The 16,020-nt window shown below is 41.3% G+C and overlaps 1 protein-coding gene across 1 annotated transcript in view; it reads right to left on the bottom strand.

Annotated features, from left to right (window-relative positions):
- gucy2g (guanylate cyclase 2g) overlaps positions 1–16,020 on the bottom strand; it is an 83,771-nt gene that overhangs the window by 35,324 nt on the left and 32,427 nt on the right. Inside the window, exons 3-10 of the mRNA XM_055922210.1 lie at positions 15,139–15,263; positions 12,209–12,391; positions 7,545–7,689; positions 6,491–6,626; positions 6,230–6,333; positions 3,906–4,072; positions 3,601–3,744; positions 3,194–3,277 (exon numbers count right to left, since the gene is read on the bottom strand). Of these exons, the coding sequence (XP_055778185.1) occupies positions 3,194–3,277; positions 3,601–3,744; positions 3,906–4,072; positions 6,230–6,333; positions 6,491–6,626; positions 7,545–7,689; positions 12,209–12,391; positions 15,139–15,263 (1,088 nt within the window). The remainder of the gene's footprint in view (positions 1–3,193; positions 3,278–3,600; positions 3,745–3,905; positions 4,073–6,229; positions 6,334–6,490; positions 6,627–7,544; positions 7,690–12,208; positions 12,392–15,138; positions 15,264–16,020) is intronic.

Genomic DNA, 16,020 nt, shown 5'->3' on the forward strand with positions numbered 1-16,020 from the left:
TACAGCAATTGAAAGACAGGCATCTTGTGATTCCAGACAATATTTCCGATTTATCAAGTGTTTTACAGCGAAAACACAATATAGCGTTATATTAGCTTAGCACAATAGCAAACATAACAACAGCATTGATTCAAGGCAAAAATAGCTATAACGTATAAACCACCAAAATATATTAATTGTTTCACTAACCTTCTCAGAATTCTTCAGATGACAGTCCTGTAGCATCATATTACACAATGCATATAGAGTTTGTTCGAAAATGTGCATATTTAGCGGCACAAATCGTGCTTAGACAATGAGAATAGTGTCCATAACGTCAAGCAATCTGTCCGGCGCCATCTTGTAAAGGCACCTTTTGTTATCGAAAACTATTCATAAACTTGACTAAAAAAATATAGGTTGGACAGCAATTGAAAGACAAATTAGTTCTTAATGCAATCCCTGAATTACATTTTTAAAATTAACCTTACTGCGCAATACAGGCTGCGATAACGCAAGGCTACACTGCAGGAAATGGCGTCTTATGCATTTGACATTTTTCAACAGAACAATTAATTATCAGCATAAATAGTTCTTACTTTTCGATGAACTCCCATCAGAGTCTTGGGAAATGTGTCCTTTGTCCAAAAGAATCGTTGCTAGGTTGGAGAACGTCGTCTTCAACGTTGCAATTAGCAGTAAACAATAGCCATGTGGGCCAGAGATACCCAACTTCCTAAAACGTCACGAAAATAAATTCCCGAAAATCGCAATATACTGACATAAACTGATATAATTAGGTTTAAAATAACAACATTACGATGTCTTCAACACCTATATCGAATAAAAACAGAGCCGGATATATCTAGGAGCTAATACGGGAGCTTCTAAAATGACATGCCAAGACCCTCCCTGCGTCAGAGCGAAGAGTGGAAAGATGGGACACTTCGGTTCCAAGCAATATATAACCTTTGGGACCTACGTAGAAACTCCATTTCAACTCTCCCTATTCGCTGACACCCAGTGGAAGGTGTATGCAGTGCATCTCAACCAATAGAGGACAGGCAAATTAATACACAGGTCTCAGAACAGCCAGCAAAATTCTGCATTCTGACATACACATAGGAAAATTGCTCTATGTCCAGTTCTGTTTCACCCACAGATATAATTCAAACGGTTTTAGAAACTAGAGAGTGTTTTCTATCCAATAGTAATAATAATATGCATATTGTACGAGCAAGAATTGAGTACGAGGCCTTTTTGAAATGGGCACCTTTTATCTGGTTACTCAATACTGCCCCTTGAGCCCAAAGAGGTTAATCCCCACGGCCGAAAGTAAGTTCCTGGCAACATGGCGCGGGCCGTACGAGGTGATAGAGAAGCTGGGACCCGTCAATTACCGCGCACGGCAGCCGGGGAGACGGAAACCCCAACAGATTTACCACGTGAACCTGTTGAAGAAGTGGTACCAGAGGACAGCCTTGGCCGTATTATGGTTGGGACCCAAGACGCCAACGATACCAGTGGTGGTTCCGAGCAATGAGGACCTCGACCCGGCACAAAAGCAAGCGCTCAGGGAGCTCGTCAATCAGAACATGGCGGTGTTCTTCGAAAAGCCATGCCGCACGACCCTCATTGAACACCACATCCGGCCCGGGGAAACGGTACAAAAGAGGCCATATCGGCCGGCCCGGGGAAACGGTACAAAATAAACCACATCGGATTCCTGAGGCCCGAAGGAAGGCCATGAAGCAGGAAGTGAAGGCTATGCTGTGAATTGGGGTCGTCGAAAGAGTTCCACAGCGCATGGTGCAGCCCCATCGTGGTAGCTAGCGCTTCTGTAAGAACTTGAGAACTTAATTCTCCTAACAGAACGACATCAGATTGTTCGACACATACCCCATGCAGAGGGTGGACGAGCTCTTCGACCTGACCAAAAAATATTGGCAGGTACCATTGGCAGCCTCCTCCAGGGAGAAGATGATGTTTTCGACACTGGACGGATTATATCAGTACCGGGTGCTCCCATTCGGTCTCCACAGAACCCCACCCACATTCCAGCACCTGATGGACAAAGTACTTCGACCCCACCAACAGTATGCAGCGGCCTATTTGGATGATATCATCATCCACATGCGGTGCTGGATGCGCTCAGGCAAGGCGGGTTGACAGCGAACCCCAAGAAATGCAAACTAGGGTTCGAGGAGGTGGAGTACATGGGGTATTTGATCGGACAGGGGAACGTCAAGCCCCAGGAGAGGAAGGTCCACGCGGAACGTGACTGGCCTGTTCCACGCACCAAGACACAGGTCAAGTCCTTCCTACTACAGCCGGTTTATCCCCAACTTTACGGCTATATCCTCCCCCTTACCGATCTAACCAGGGCCCGCCTTCCGAAAACCGTGAAATAGACGGAGCGAGACCGAAGTGGCGTTCAGGCGCCTGAAGGAAGCGCTGTGCTCCCATTCGATTCTCATAATGCCCGATTTCCAGGTGCCAATGTTGGTCCAGATGGACGCATGCGACACGGGACTAGGGGCCATCCTGCCCAGGTACACAATGGAGAGGAGCACCTCATCATGTACATAAGCCAAAAGCTGATACCCAGAGAGATAAAAGTACTCTATTGTTGAGAAACAGTGCCTAGCGGTGAAGCTAGACACTCTCAAGTACTACGCGTTGGGTACTCACTTCACCCTGGTCACCTACCATGCTCCCCTGGTTTGTGCCAGGGGAAGGGACACAAACGATTGGGTCATCAGGTGGTTCTTGTCCCTTCAACGATTCTCTTTTTCTGTGGTGCACAGGTCAGGGGCTAAGCATGGGAATGCGGATGCCCTATCGAGAAGGGAGACATACGTCGCACTGACGACAGCCCCCTCCCCGAGGGAGATGATTTTGTTTGTATTTGTTTTTTAAATAAACACCCTTGAAACCGAGCTAATCCAACTCTGTCCGTGTCTGATCTGTGTACGTCTTGACCAAACCCCCTGGTCTGCCACAAAATATAAAGTATATTTATATATATATTTTTTTTTTTACATAGGCTTACCATTCCAAAGCTCAGTTCTTACCTTTCTAAATGTACTAACCATGTGTTTGTTGGATTTATACTCTAGAAATGGTTAGAAGTTAATTAAAAAGGCATTGTACTAATTCTCGTGCCGTTTGAAAATGCCACAAAAGGGCTTCAGTCTAGTGAAACCCAACTTACCATGTTGAACTCTGCGATGATGGATGGCTTCCTGATATCGCTGACAGATTGATTCTCCATGTATTTGATGGCCACTTGATTTCCCTGAACGCAATAGAGGTAGGTAGTAACACAGTGGCAGTAGCACATTGGCAGGCACACAGTGGCAGTTAAAACCTCTATTCTATTCTAATCTATTAGATTGTATCAGTTGCAGGTAGAGGCCTTTATGGATAACACTTTATTTGAAAGGGTTATACATTATGCATTCATAACACCTGACATGATAAACAGTTCAAAACACATGAGTTTTGGTTCAACATTCATAGCGGCTGTCATTTATGACATGGCTGTGGAACAGTATGTTAATTTAACCAGCAGAGTCATCCTGCTGTAGAGTGAATAGATTGTATTCTGTCAATGTATACCTGGAAAAGACCTATAGTGGAGTAGATGTACTCTTTCCCTGCGTTGTCTCTCAGTCCGTAGCTAGTGGAGGAGAGGATGGTCTGATAGGAGCCTCCACTTCCAGTCTTACTGGCGGTCGTGCTCAGAGATAGGGCCGGCACTCCCTAGACGTTAACCATATTTTTGTTAGTTACATACATACGTTGAATACATTCAGTTAGACAACTGACTAGGTATCCCCTTTCCCTTTCCCTTTGCTTTCCATTTACACCATGTTTCAGATGAGAGGAATCTCAGACATATCCATTGTTGAATTGGCTCATACTTTAGGCTCTTTGATAATAGTGATCTCATTGTAGCTGATGATACACCAGCAGGAGCCGGCCAGCCTGTTCTGCAGCCGGAACTTCTGCAGCAAAAGGAAGCCAATGAAGACCAGGGCTGACACACCAATGAGAGGGGACACCACCAGCAAGATCACCAGGGATATATCTGTTTAAAAAAGCCCAGGTTTAGCTTTAAAGTTACCATTTAAGGGACAATTCAACATAAAAAGTTTCCAGATATTTTCAGACATTACCACGTCCCAGGTGTGTAGACACACTTATGTTTCTATCTTAAATACATGTAAAACATAAGCACCATATAATTTCCTGATTTTATTCTGCGCTGATCTTTTCCATTAATTTCAGGTTGAGGCATATAGCTGGATCTATACACAGAATCAAAGACATGGGACGTGGATTCATTTTGACATTAGAATATTTTTGAGATTTAAAAACATTTGATCATCTTTGATTATGGAGTGTAATGTCCTTTTAACAGCAAGACCACAATGTACAGCTATGGATATATACACTGATATGAGTATATATATAGTATAATACTGTTATAGGGGCATGGAAAGACTTTAGGAGGTAAGGCTAAGAAAGTAGATGTATTCAATCCACGAATATTAAACGTGCATTTTACATAGAAACTTCTCTATTTTTAGATTTTGAGCTTGAACAATGGTTTATTAGAGGTATGGGTAGCACCATCTTGAATTTACATAATAGCGACTGATGCCAATGTGTCATTGGTGGGCTTGACCAAATTGTGATTTTTAGCACCGTGACTGAAAGTGAATGCTGCCACCAGGAAGCGCCTCACCTCCACTGGACCTGAAAGGTTTCTCACAACTTTGACAGCTCCGCTGTTGAGATCAGGACGACAACATTAAGGTAAGAAACTGTGTACGATTAGTTTCTATGATGGTAATTATAATATTTACATTTTAGAGGATAATAAATAAATAATTTGAGACATGTATTTTACATTTATTTTAGAGGCTATTTATACAGATTATAAAACCTGTATAAACTGTATTTATAATTATATGATCATATTTTAGCTTGATAATAATTATATTACACAATTTCTGATGTGTCTTACTGCCATTCATTCCAATTAGACTGATTTGGATTTCCCCCTGACCAATACGGCTGCCATTTGCACCCCATTTTGGAACTTTGAAGGTTCATGACATTACATTTTACATTTACGTTTTAGTCATTTAGCAGACACTCTTATCTGAGCGACTTACAGTAGAGTGCATACATTTTATTACATTTTACATACTGAGACAAGGATATCCCTACCGGCCAAACCCTCCCTAACCCGGACGATGCTATGCCAATTGTGTGTCGCCCCACGACCTCACGGTTGCGGCAGGCTGCGACAGAGCCTGGGCGCGAACCCAGCCCAGCCTGGGCGCAAACCCAGAGACTCTGGTGGCGCAGCTAGCACTGCGATGCAGTGCCCTAGACCACTGCGCCACCCGGGAGGTCGGGTGGGGCGACGCACAATTGGCATAGCGTCGTCCGGGTTAGGGAGGGTTTGGCCGGTAGGGATATCCTTACATTTTTTTATACGATCTATATGATCTTCTCCTACAATTTTTGCACAGATATTCTTAATTTTAGGCAAAAAAAAAAGTGTCATCCTGTTACATGTCACTAGCCACTCTATATTCTGCTGTCTTTTGGATTTTTGTTTATTTTTCCAGTTTTTGCTTTTGGAATGCCACGGTTGCCATGGGTAACAGTGCTGTCACAATGCAGAAGATGTATGCATTTGTAGGACAATTTGGAAACTGTAGAATGACTACATTACCCACAATGCTCATTGACTGAACATTCCAAATTACAATGGCAATTTTGTATCACAAGAGCAATTATATTTATATGGTGAAGGGCCTTCTATGACGTAGGGCAGGCTAGTAACTGATTTTACTGTGCATCACAATAGTCATCCTATTTCTATAGTAAAGGGCCAGTCATTTTTGTAAACAAAACTTCTTATTGTCACACAAGATGCCACTGGTGGATTCAAAATGAGTAGCTTAATAATTATTTACAGGTCCCAAGTTGCATTTGCAAACAAATACTTTTTCTGTATACATAATGTGAAAAGTGAGCAATTGACAGTGAGCAATGAGCAAAATAACCATAGACAGCAAATTGACAATGTATAAATAGTATTTCTATGGTTGCAGTCCTCAAAGAGTGAATTGCATAGAATTTTAATAATCAGATCCAATGATTTACCGCCTGTAGGGTGGGATGCCATTAGTGTAGATTATTGTTGGATGGTGATATTGGGAATTACCATTGGAGAGCCATTGACAAAGCTTGTTGTCAAAGCCACAGTCAGGATTATCAGTCGGAGGCGTTCCCTTTGGCCAGATCACAGATACAAACTTTGGGGTCGGTCTGCAAAGGAACAACGTGACATGTATGCTACAAACCTACTATCCAATATTCATGGCGGTCACAATTCATTGTATGATACAGAAATGGCCAGGTATTTACAAAGAAATTACAAGGTAAAATGGCAATTTAATTGAAATTAACTTATACATTGTGTCACCTGATAGATTTTGTGTGGCTGTCAAAATGAAGGATGGGCACAAATGTGGTGCTGTCATCAGTATGCTGCAGATCAAAAATGGAGTAATCCAAGTTCCTCTCGCCCTCCTCATCAAACTGCACCAGTCCAGAGGCTCCTGTAATACACAGGTCACCACATACAATGATTATGCTTACATTACGCTCATTTATAAATCCTCCATAGCAGTGCAACATCAATTATTAATACTCTATAGATGGGTTAGCTGACAACGTCACGAAAAACAATGTGCACGCTTCAATGGGGCAAAAGGCAGTGTGTTGATATGATTCTGGATGGCCAGCTAGCAATAATGACAAGCAGCTGCCTTGTGGGGAGTTGTAGGTGGCTCGTTTGAGCTAGTTTTATCTTGTTCTTGATGCCATGTCTTGTTTTGAGGTTTTTTGACTGATGTCATGTCTATGCTAACATGGCAAAACATGTAGCTAGCTAGCTTACCAACAACTGTAATGATGTATTTGAGAGACAACAAGTGCTGATTGTGCAAATGTATGTTTTCAATAAACATTAGAGCCGGCATATCGTTACATGCCGTCAACAATCTAAGCCAACCCTGTTCAGTTTGGTGCAACAGGTTCTTATTGACAATGGCAGCTGCTTCTCAACGGAAAAATCTGTAAACAGGTAAATTCATTTAAATGATTGGATGAAATAATACAATTTAGCATATGCTCTTCTGTAGAGTGACTTACAGGAGCAATTAGGCTTAAGTGCCTTGCTCAAGGGCACATTGAAAGATGTATCCCCTTGTCAGTTCAGGGATTCAAACCAGCAACCAAAACGCGCTTAACTGCTAGGCTACCTGGCCACCATTACTATGCTGTCCCATAGACTTGAGTGTAGACAGGTGCTCAGGGCTTGGATTTCTGAATGTCACTGCATTGTAATGGGACCAAATAAATTAAAGGTTTAATTTATTTGACAGGGACAATGATCATTCCAGAATTCAGACGTAAATGTGCTGGAGTTTTTTTTTTGTCTAGTCATGAATGAATAGAAGCTGAATTGAAGCTACCATAGAAGTGGATGTTGTTCTTGTTCCTCAATCTCTGGAGCAATTCACCGCTGTCATGGGGGTCTTTGCCATCTTTGAGGACTTCCTTCAGTCCCATGGCGTAAAGCAGGACTGCATCGTGCAAGTAGGCAGAGTAAGGGCTAACCTGGAACACAACATCACCCACAGCAGAATCTCATGCTTTTACTAGATCTCAATGAAAAGGGTAAGACTTGCTTGAAGGGATTTCATAAAGCATTCATAAGCAATACATAAACAATGTGTTGTGTATTGAGTTACTTTCTGCCAAGCTATAAGGGGTTAACGGGGCATGATTTTGGACGTCAAAGTTGAGACTGTTCTAAAAGTGATCTTACTACACATGTGAATGTAATGTTGATCTGAAGTTTTTAGTAAAAAACCCCTGTCTTAATAAGCTGTCATTTTTTTTACTAGTTGAGAGATGTGATACAATGCTTATTGTCAACATCTGCAAGACATAACGAAATATCAACTTAAGTTGAAAAACTGCTAATGAATATGGTTAAAATGCTCATGTATGCGATACGTATGAGGTATGAATGTGTTACGAAGTCCTTATGTAGGTACTCATCAAGTAAAGTGTTACCTTAAAGATATCGGGTGCATTTGAGTGGTAACACTAATGCAACCGACTGTAGACGAAAGTCGAGGAGTGAAGTCAGACACTAATGTGGGTTTCCAACAGCAAGGCTCAGATCAACATGGCAATGTTTCCATTGTTTATTTATTAAGTTTTCCTTATAATGTTGAAATGAAATGTTTTCAACCCCATATCACACAAACTGAAATATATGTGTGTGTACATTGTACAATCAATTAGTGAGAGAGAGAGACAAAAATATCACTTTCATTTGTATATCCACTGTAGCCTGCTATAAATTATGGCAAAGTTGGTTCCTGTTCCAGTCGTGTCTTCTGTTATGTTCCCGTGAGTCAAACAAAAACTCCCTTATGATTGGTTTACAATAGAGCCTCCCACAATGCAGGTGAATGAAGTTGGCGAAGAGCAACTGCAGAAACTTGCAGTCGACTGTAGTCAAAACGTCATGACCTTTGATCACATGACTTTTGTAAAGTTCACGCAGTTGACTTTTTTGGGGGACAATTTTTATCCCCATAACAGTGGCGTCAGTTCAGCTCAGCTAAACCTAGGGTATGGCTAAACCTAGAGTATGGCAAAGTGGGGTGTGTGGGAGTTGGAAGTTGAAGCTCATTTACTGCATTTTTTACACAGTTTACAAACTCTAAAATGCTATTTGGAGAACAGAAAAAAAAATACAGAAAAAATTGACCCCAGCCATTAATTATCACCAAAAATAAAAGGTTTAAATATATGTGGAACGGCATATACAATGTTAACAACTACTGAACCTCATCATAAATTGACTAATTTACTCTTGAACGGTGCATGCGGCGCAATGTGAAATAGATGCATAATACATGCAAGTCACAACAAGGGTGACTTCACATGCTGACATCCATAAGCGGTGTGTCACTTTAAAGCTATTTTTCACCATGAACTTTCACCTTTATAATAAAGGATTGCATGCATCCATCATCGCACTTGCTAACAAATGTAATATAAGCTACTATTCCTAATGTGATGAGTAGATTGCATAGTGTAAGGAATTGTATTAGATATTGGTAACTTGATTTAACAACTTCTCAACATTAGCTATGGTTGACACAATATACACACTCCCTTTTATATTGGACATATGCGGGACTCATTGGACACATGCACGACTCCCACAACTCCCCTCCCCCATGACAATCACTCAGACACACACAACTCAGGGTTGGAGCTCCAGACAAAGAACTACCTCAGGAACCAATGGAACGTGGACACCAGGCCTGTACAGGACTACCCAAGACCCAGACCGACCAATCGGAAGGCCAGACTTGCAGATCAACCTACTTTGCTTGTTGTCTATATATAAAACTGTACGACTGTGGAAACTCCCTCTTTTCCTGACGACCCCATACGGATCCGATAGAAGGAGCCGTGCTGCACGCTTTGCATAATATTTTTACACTTGAATAAACCTGCCTTATTATAAAATTATCCACCTCGTCCTATGTCTCCACTTGGTCTCCTGTCTCAAGTAAAACGAATTATCAACAATAGTCATAATTTAGGCTAATAACATAACTCAATCATTGTTAGCGAAACAGACTGTTCTGAACCATGCATGCCTGAGCACTTAATGACAGAGTAAGCCTGCAATTCTACTACACTTTATATGACTGTAGACATACTGTAAGCAACATATTTTTTACACAAATTAGTGGCCTACTCTGCTGACACTGACAAACAGATCAGTAAAAGCTACCTCGTCTTGAAGGCAACCATCTAATCTAGAACTACGAAAAGGAGAGAAACAAATTGTACAATATGACGTCCATCTAGCCTGGAGGAAGAAATTAGTGTCCCCAAAAACCTTTCCAGTGGTACTGATCCAATGATACAGTGCATTCGGAAAGTATTCAGACCCCTTGACTTTGTCCACAATTTCTTATGTTAACGCCTTATTCTATAATGGATTTTTTTTTTACACACTATACTCCATAATGACAAAGTAAAAACAAGTTTAGACATTTTTGCAAATGTATTAAAAATAAAAAACAGAAATACCTTATTTACATAAGTATTCATACCCTTTGCTATGAGACTTGAAATTTAGCCCAGGTGCACCCTGTTTCCGTTGATCTTACTTGAGATGTTTCTAGAACTTGAATGTACCACCTGTGGTACATTCAATTGATTGGACATGACTTGGAAAGGCACACACCTGTCTATATAAGGTCCCACAGTTGACAGTGCATGTCAGAGCAAAATGAGAACAAAGGAATTGTAAGTAGAGCTCTGAGACAGGATTCTGTCGAGGCACAGATCAGGGGAAGGGTGCCAAAACATTTCTACAGCATTGAAAGTCCCCAAGAACACAGTGGCCTCCATCATTCTTAATGGAATAAGTTTGGAACCACCAAGACTCTTCCTAGAGCTGGCCTCAGTAAAAGGCACATGACAGCCCTCTTGGAGTTTGCCAAAAGGGACCTAAAGGACTCTCAGACCATAAGAAACAAGATTCTCTGGTCTGATGAAACCAAGATTGAACTCTTTGTTCCGAATGCCAAGCATCACGTCTGGAAGAAACCTGGCACCATTCCTACAGTGAACCATGGTGGTGGCAGGATCATGCGGTCGGGATGTTTCTCAGCGGCAGGGACTGGGAGACTAGTCACAATCGAGGGAAAGATGAACGAGAGAGATCCTTGAGATCCTTGATGATTACAGAGAGATCCTTGATGATAACCTGCTCGAGAGCACTCAGGACATCAGACTGGGGCAAAGGTTCACCTTCCAACAGGACAACGACCCTAAGCACTCAGCCAAGACAACGCAGGAGTGGCTTCTTGACAAATCTCTGAATATCCTTGAGTGACCCAGCTAGAGTCCGGACTTGAACCCGATTGAACAATTCTGGAGAAACCTGAAAATAGCTGTGCTGCAACGCTCCCCATCGAACGTGACAAAGCTTGAGAGGATCTGCAGAGAGGAATGGGAGAAACTCTCCAAATACAGGTGTGCCAAGGTTTCTAGCGTCATACCCAAGAAGACTTGAGGCTGTAATCGCTGCCAAAGGTGCTTCAACAAAGTACTGAGTAATGGGTCTGAATACCTATGTAAATGTGATATTTCAGTTTTGTATTTTTTTATAAATTTGCTACATTTTCTACAAACCTGTTTTTGCTTTGTCATTATGGGGTATTGTGTGTAGATAGATGAAGGAGAAAGAGATGCTATACATTTTTGAATCAGGCTGTAATGTAACAAAAGTGTGGAAAAGGTTAAGGGGTCTGATTAGTGTCTGAATGCACTGTAAATAGTTAATAGCTGCTAAATAACTTTGAAATAAATAAATAACTGCTAAATAGTTAACCAAATAGCTATCCGGTCTATCTGCATTGACCCCATTTGACTCATCACATACACTGCTGCTACTGCTCATTATCTATCCTGTTGCCTAGTCACTTTACCCCCACCTATATGTACATATCTACCTCAATTACCTCGTACTGCTGCATTGACTCTGTACTGATACCCCGTGTATATAGCCAAGCTATCGTTACTCATTGTGTATTTATTGCTCGTGTTATCATCTTTTCAATTATTTTTATAACAACTGGCCGTGATGGTTACAAGGCCGCGTTCAAATGCCGACATCAAATTCAAAGCAATTGGTGCACTACCTAAACGGCTAAATGGCAAAGCAAACTGTCTGACACTGTCTCTGCTCTCTGCTTTCTTAACTCGAGAGAAAGGCTGGAGGTTTCTCTCCGAGCGATGTTTCGCATGGTCCTAAAGCCAGCCGGTTAAAACTCTAAAACAGCCATTACATTTGATTTGGGATTGGAATGATTTTAGTCTACTTTTTTGTAGCCTACTTTAACATTAATGGTGTTGAGCTAGGGTATTACGAGGGTATTAGTATTACGACTGCCATACCCAACTGACACCAATGCTCCATAATGCAATACACTTTGAAAGACGATTTGACAAAAGTAATCCGCTCAAATGCACCAATTATGATGGATTATGCAAAAAAAACTGGTAACATTGAGAAACTATTGTCTCTCACCTCTTTTTCTGATTTAAGCTTGGTGTGAAAAGGGTGCGTCTTCAGCCTCTCATAGACCTGCTCAAAGAAGTCGTAGTAGTCGTAACCCTCGTTGGACTTCTGACCAATGACAAAGGCCATTTCGAAGGCCCTCATGGTCGCCAGGTCTGTCCTGTTGTTCATGGCATATTTCCACAGGTTGTCCTGTTCAAACCAAAAGTGGTGGACAAAGATGGGTTTTTAGGGCTGCATTCCAGTGTAAAAAGTTGTTCCCCTCTCCTCTGCTCTTGTTTATCGTACCTCTAAAATTTGAGTAAAGTAAAGCCAGTACTGAGCTCGGTATCGGTATGAGACATACACCTAACGACACATACAGTTGAAGTCAGAAGTTTACATACACCTTAGCCAAATACATTTAAACTCAGTTTTTCACAATTCCTAACATTTAATCCTAGTAAAAAGTCCCTGTCTAGGTCAGTTAGGATCACCACTTTATTTTAAGAATGTGAAATGTCAGAATAATGATTTATTTCAGCTTTTATTGCTTTCATTACATTCCCAGTGGGTCAGAAGTTTACATACACTCAATTAGTATTTGGTAGTATTGCCTTGATATTGTTTAACTTGGGTCAAATGTTTCGGGTAGCCTTCCACAAGCTTCCCTCAATAAGTGCGGTGAATTTTGGCCCATTCCTCCTGACAGAGCTGGTGTAACTGAGTCAGGTTTGTAGGCCTCCTTGCTCGCACACACTTTTTCAGTTCTGCCCACACATTTTCTATAGGTTTGAGGTCAGGGCATTGTGATGGCCACTCCAATACCTTGACTTTGTTGTCCTTAAGCCATTTTGCCACATCTTTGGAAGTATGCTTGGGGTCATTGTCCATTTGGAAGACCCATTTGCGACCAAGCTTTAACTTCCTGACTGATGTCTTGAGATGTTGCTTCAATATATCCAGATACTTTTACTGCCTCATGATGCCATCTATTTTGTGAAGTGCACCAGTCCCTCCAGGAGCAAAGCACCCCAACAACACGATTCTGCCACCCCCGTGCTTCACGGTTGGGATGGTGTTCTTTGGCTTGCAAGCCTCCCTTTTTTTCCTACAAACATAACGATGGTCATTGAGGATAAACAGTTCTATTTTTGTTTCATCAGACCAAAGGACATTTCTCCAAAAAGTACAAGCTTTGTCCCCATGTGCAGTTAGTCTGGCTTTTTATGGGGGTTTTGGAGCAGTGGCTTCTTCCTTGCTGAGCGGCCTTTCAGGTTATGTCGATATAGGACTCGTTTTACTGTGGATATAGATACTTTTGTACTTGTTTCCTCCAGCATCTTCACAAGGTCCTTCACTGTTGTTCTGGGATTGATTTGCACTTTTCACACCAAAGTACGTTCATCTCTAGCATACAGAACGCGTCTTCTTCCTGAGAGGTTTGATGGCTGCGTGGTCCCATGGTGTTTATACTTGCGTACTATTGTTTGTACAGATGAACATGGTACCTTCAGGCGTTTGGAAATTGCTCCCAAGGATGGACCAGACTTGGCTGATTTTGTTTGATTTTCCCATGATGTCAAGCAAAGAGTCACTGAGTTTGAAGGTAGGTCTTGAAATACATCCACAGGTACACCTCCAATTGACTCAAATGACATCAATTAGCCTATCAGAAGCTTCTAAAGCCATGTCATCATTTTCTGGAATTTTCCATGCTGTTTAAAGGCACAGTCAACTTAGTGTATGTAAACTTCTGACCTACTGGAATTGTGATACAGTGAATTATAAGTTAAATAATCTTTCTGTCAACAATTGTTGGAAAAAGTACTTGTGTCATGCACAAAGTAGATGTCCTAACCGACTTGCCAAAACTATAGTTTGTTAACAAGAAATGTGTGGAGTGGTTGAAAAACGAGTTTTAATGACTCCAACCTATGTGTAAATTTCCGACTTCAACTGTATATATATATTTTGTTTTCTCTCAAATGTAGTGCACAGATGTGTTTACATCCCTGTTTGTGAGCATTTCTCATTTGCCAAGATAATCCATCCACCTGACAGGTGTGGCATATCGAGAAGCTGATTAAGGTTAGGTTTGGGGGAGGAGATTCTGATTGCTGATCCTAAATGTATAGATAGGGTGTAAACATTGACAATAATAAGGTCTGGATATAAGGCCTCAAGGTCCGGGAGTTTTTCTTCTGATGGCATGATCTGAGCAGCCAAAACTAACTCATATTTTAATTAACCCTAAGTTTAACCCTAAGTTTAACTAACCCCAACTGTGGCATCAAGCTACACACTCACGCACAATGACACTCCAACACACACACATAATAATATGCACACACATTTATACTGACTCTACACACACGCACACACACTCACATACAATCATAATTTACGCTGCTGCTACTCTGTTTATTACATATCCTGATGCATATGTAACAGTTTAACTTAAGTCCGTCCCCTCGCCCCAATCCGGGTGCGAACCAGGGACCCTCTGCACACATCAACAACAGTCACCCACGAAGCATCGTTACCCATCGCTCCACAAAAGCCGCGGCCCTTGCAGAGCAAGGGGAACCACTACTTCAAGGTCTCAAAGCGAGTGACGTCACCGATTGAAATGCTATTAGCACGCACCACCGCTAACTAGCTAGCCATTTCACATCGGTTACACATAGTCACCTTCCCCTTATACATATCTAGTTCTATCACTCCATGCACATTGTAAATATGGTGTTGGAACTGACCCTGTATATAGCTTCTAACATTCTCGTGTTCTTCTTAATTGTATTTATTGTGTGTTTTTGTTCTACCTTACGTTATTTTTAATGCTACATTGATTTTGATTACTTCATCGTTGGGTTTGGAGCTTGCAAGAAAGGCATTGCACTATATTTGTGGACGTGACATTAACAACTTGAAACTTGAATTAAGAAAGGCTTACTTACCAAATTGCCACTGACCTCAAAATGCTGCAGAAGGAAGAAAACATACTCTCCAGCCATTAGGTCTTGCCTCTCCGCCTCCATTAAAAGGTTAATTGCATCCTCGGCGTTGGTCATCACCACAATCACTAGGAGAAGACGGGAAATTATGGTTTCGGTAACTTGGGATTCAGTAAGCATTTTTGGCCAGTTTCCTTGACAGATAAAACCTAGTCCTGGACTCAATAGTGCTTTTCATGGAATCCATTCAGAATGCTTTTTAGTTCAGGACTAATATTAATCTGTTTCTCGGAAACCGGCCCATAACGTACAGCTGGTTGGTGGTAGGAGCTTAGTCTCGCAAAATGAATAGACCTGAGTAAAATTATGTCAGGTCAATACTTTCAATTACTTTAGCTGTGATTGATTATGTTCAGTGCATAGAGCGAATTAAAAACAAATAACAACGTTTTGTGTGAAGTAGGCATTGGTCTGAAGCCGAAAAAGAAAGGAAACTCACGCAACGCCTATTCCACCCATGCTCTACCAAGGTTTTCCAGCAGACAGCTCTGGGCTACTAAAGTATCTATGTTGGTATTGTCTTTCAAACTATGTGTAGGCAGGTTGTAGATTTTTTGTAGATTTTCCAGAGGGAAGCGAAAAACCAGAAGCCAATTTAAACCAACATGGAGTAAAGACAAATGAGCAAGCTCCTGGAAAATACACAAATAATCAACATGTACACATTAACTATTTACAGCGCATTCAGAAAGTATTCATACCCCTTGAAATATTTAACCGTTTGTTGTCTTATAGCATGAATTCACCCATTTATACACAATACGCCATAATGACAAAATGAAAACATGTTTAAAAGACATTTTTACAAATTTATTGAAAATGAAA

Source organism: Salvelinus fontinalis, chromosome 1, assembly GCF_029448725.1.
Source record: "Salvelinus fontinalis isolate EN_2023a chromosome 1, ASM2944872v1, whole genome shotgun sequence".
Lineage (NCBI taxonomy): Eukaryota > Metazoa > Chordata > Actinopteri > Salmoniformes > Salmonidae > Salvelinus > Salvelinus fontinalis.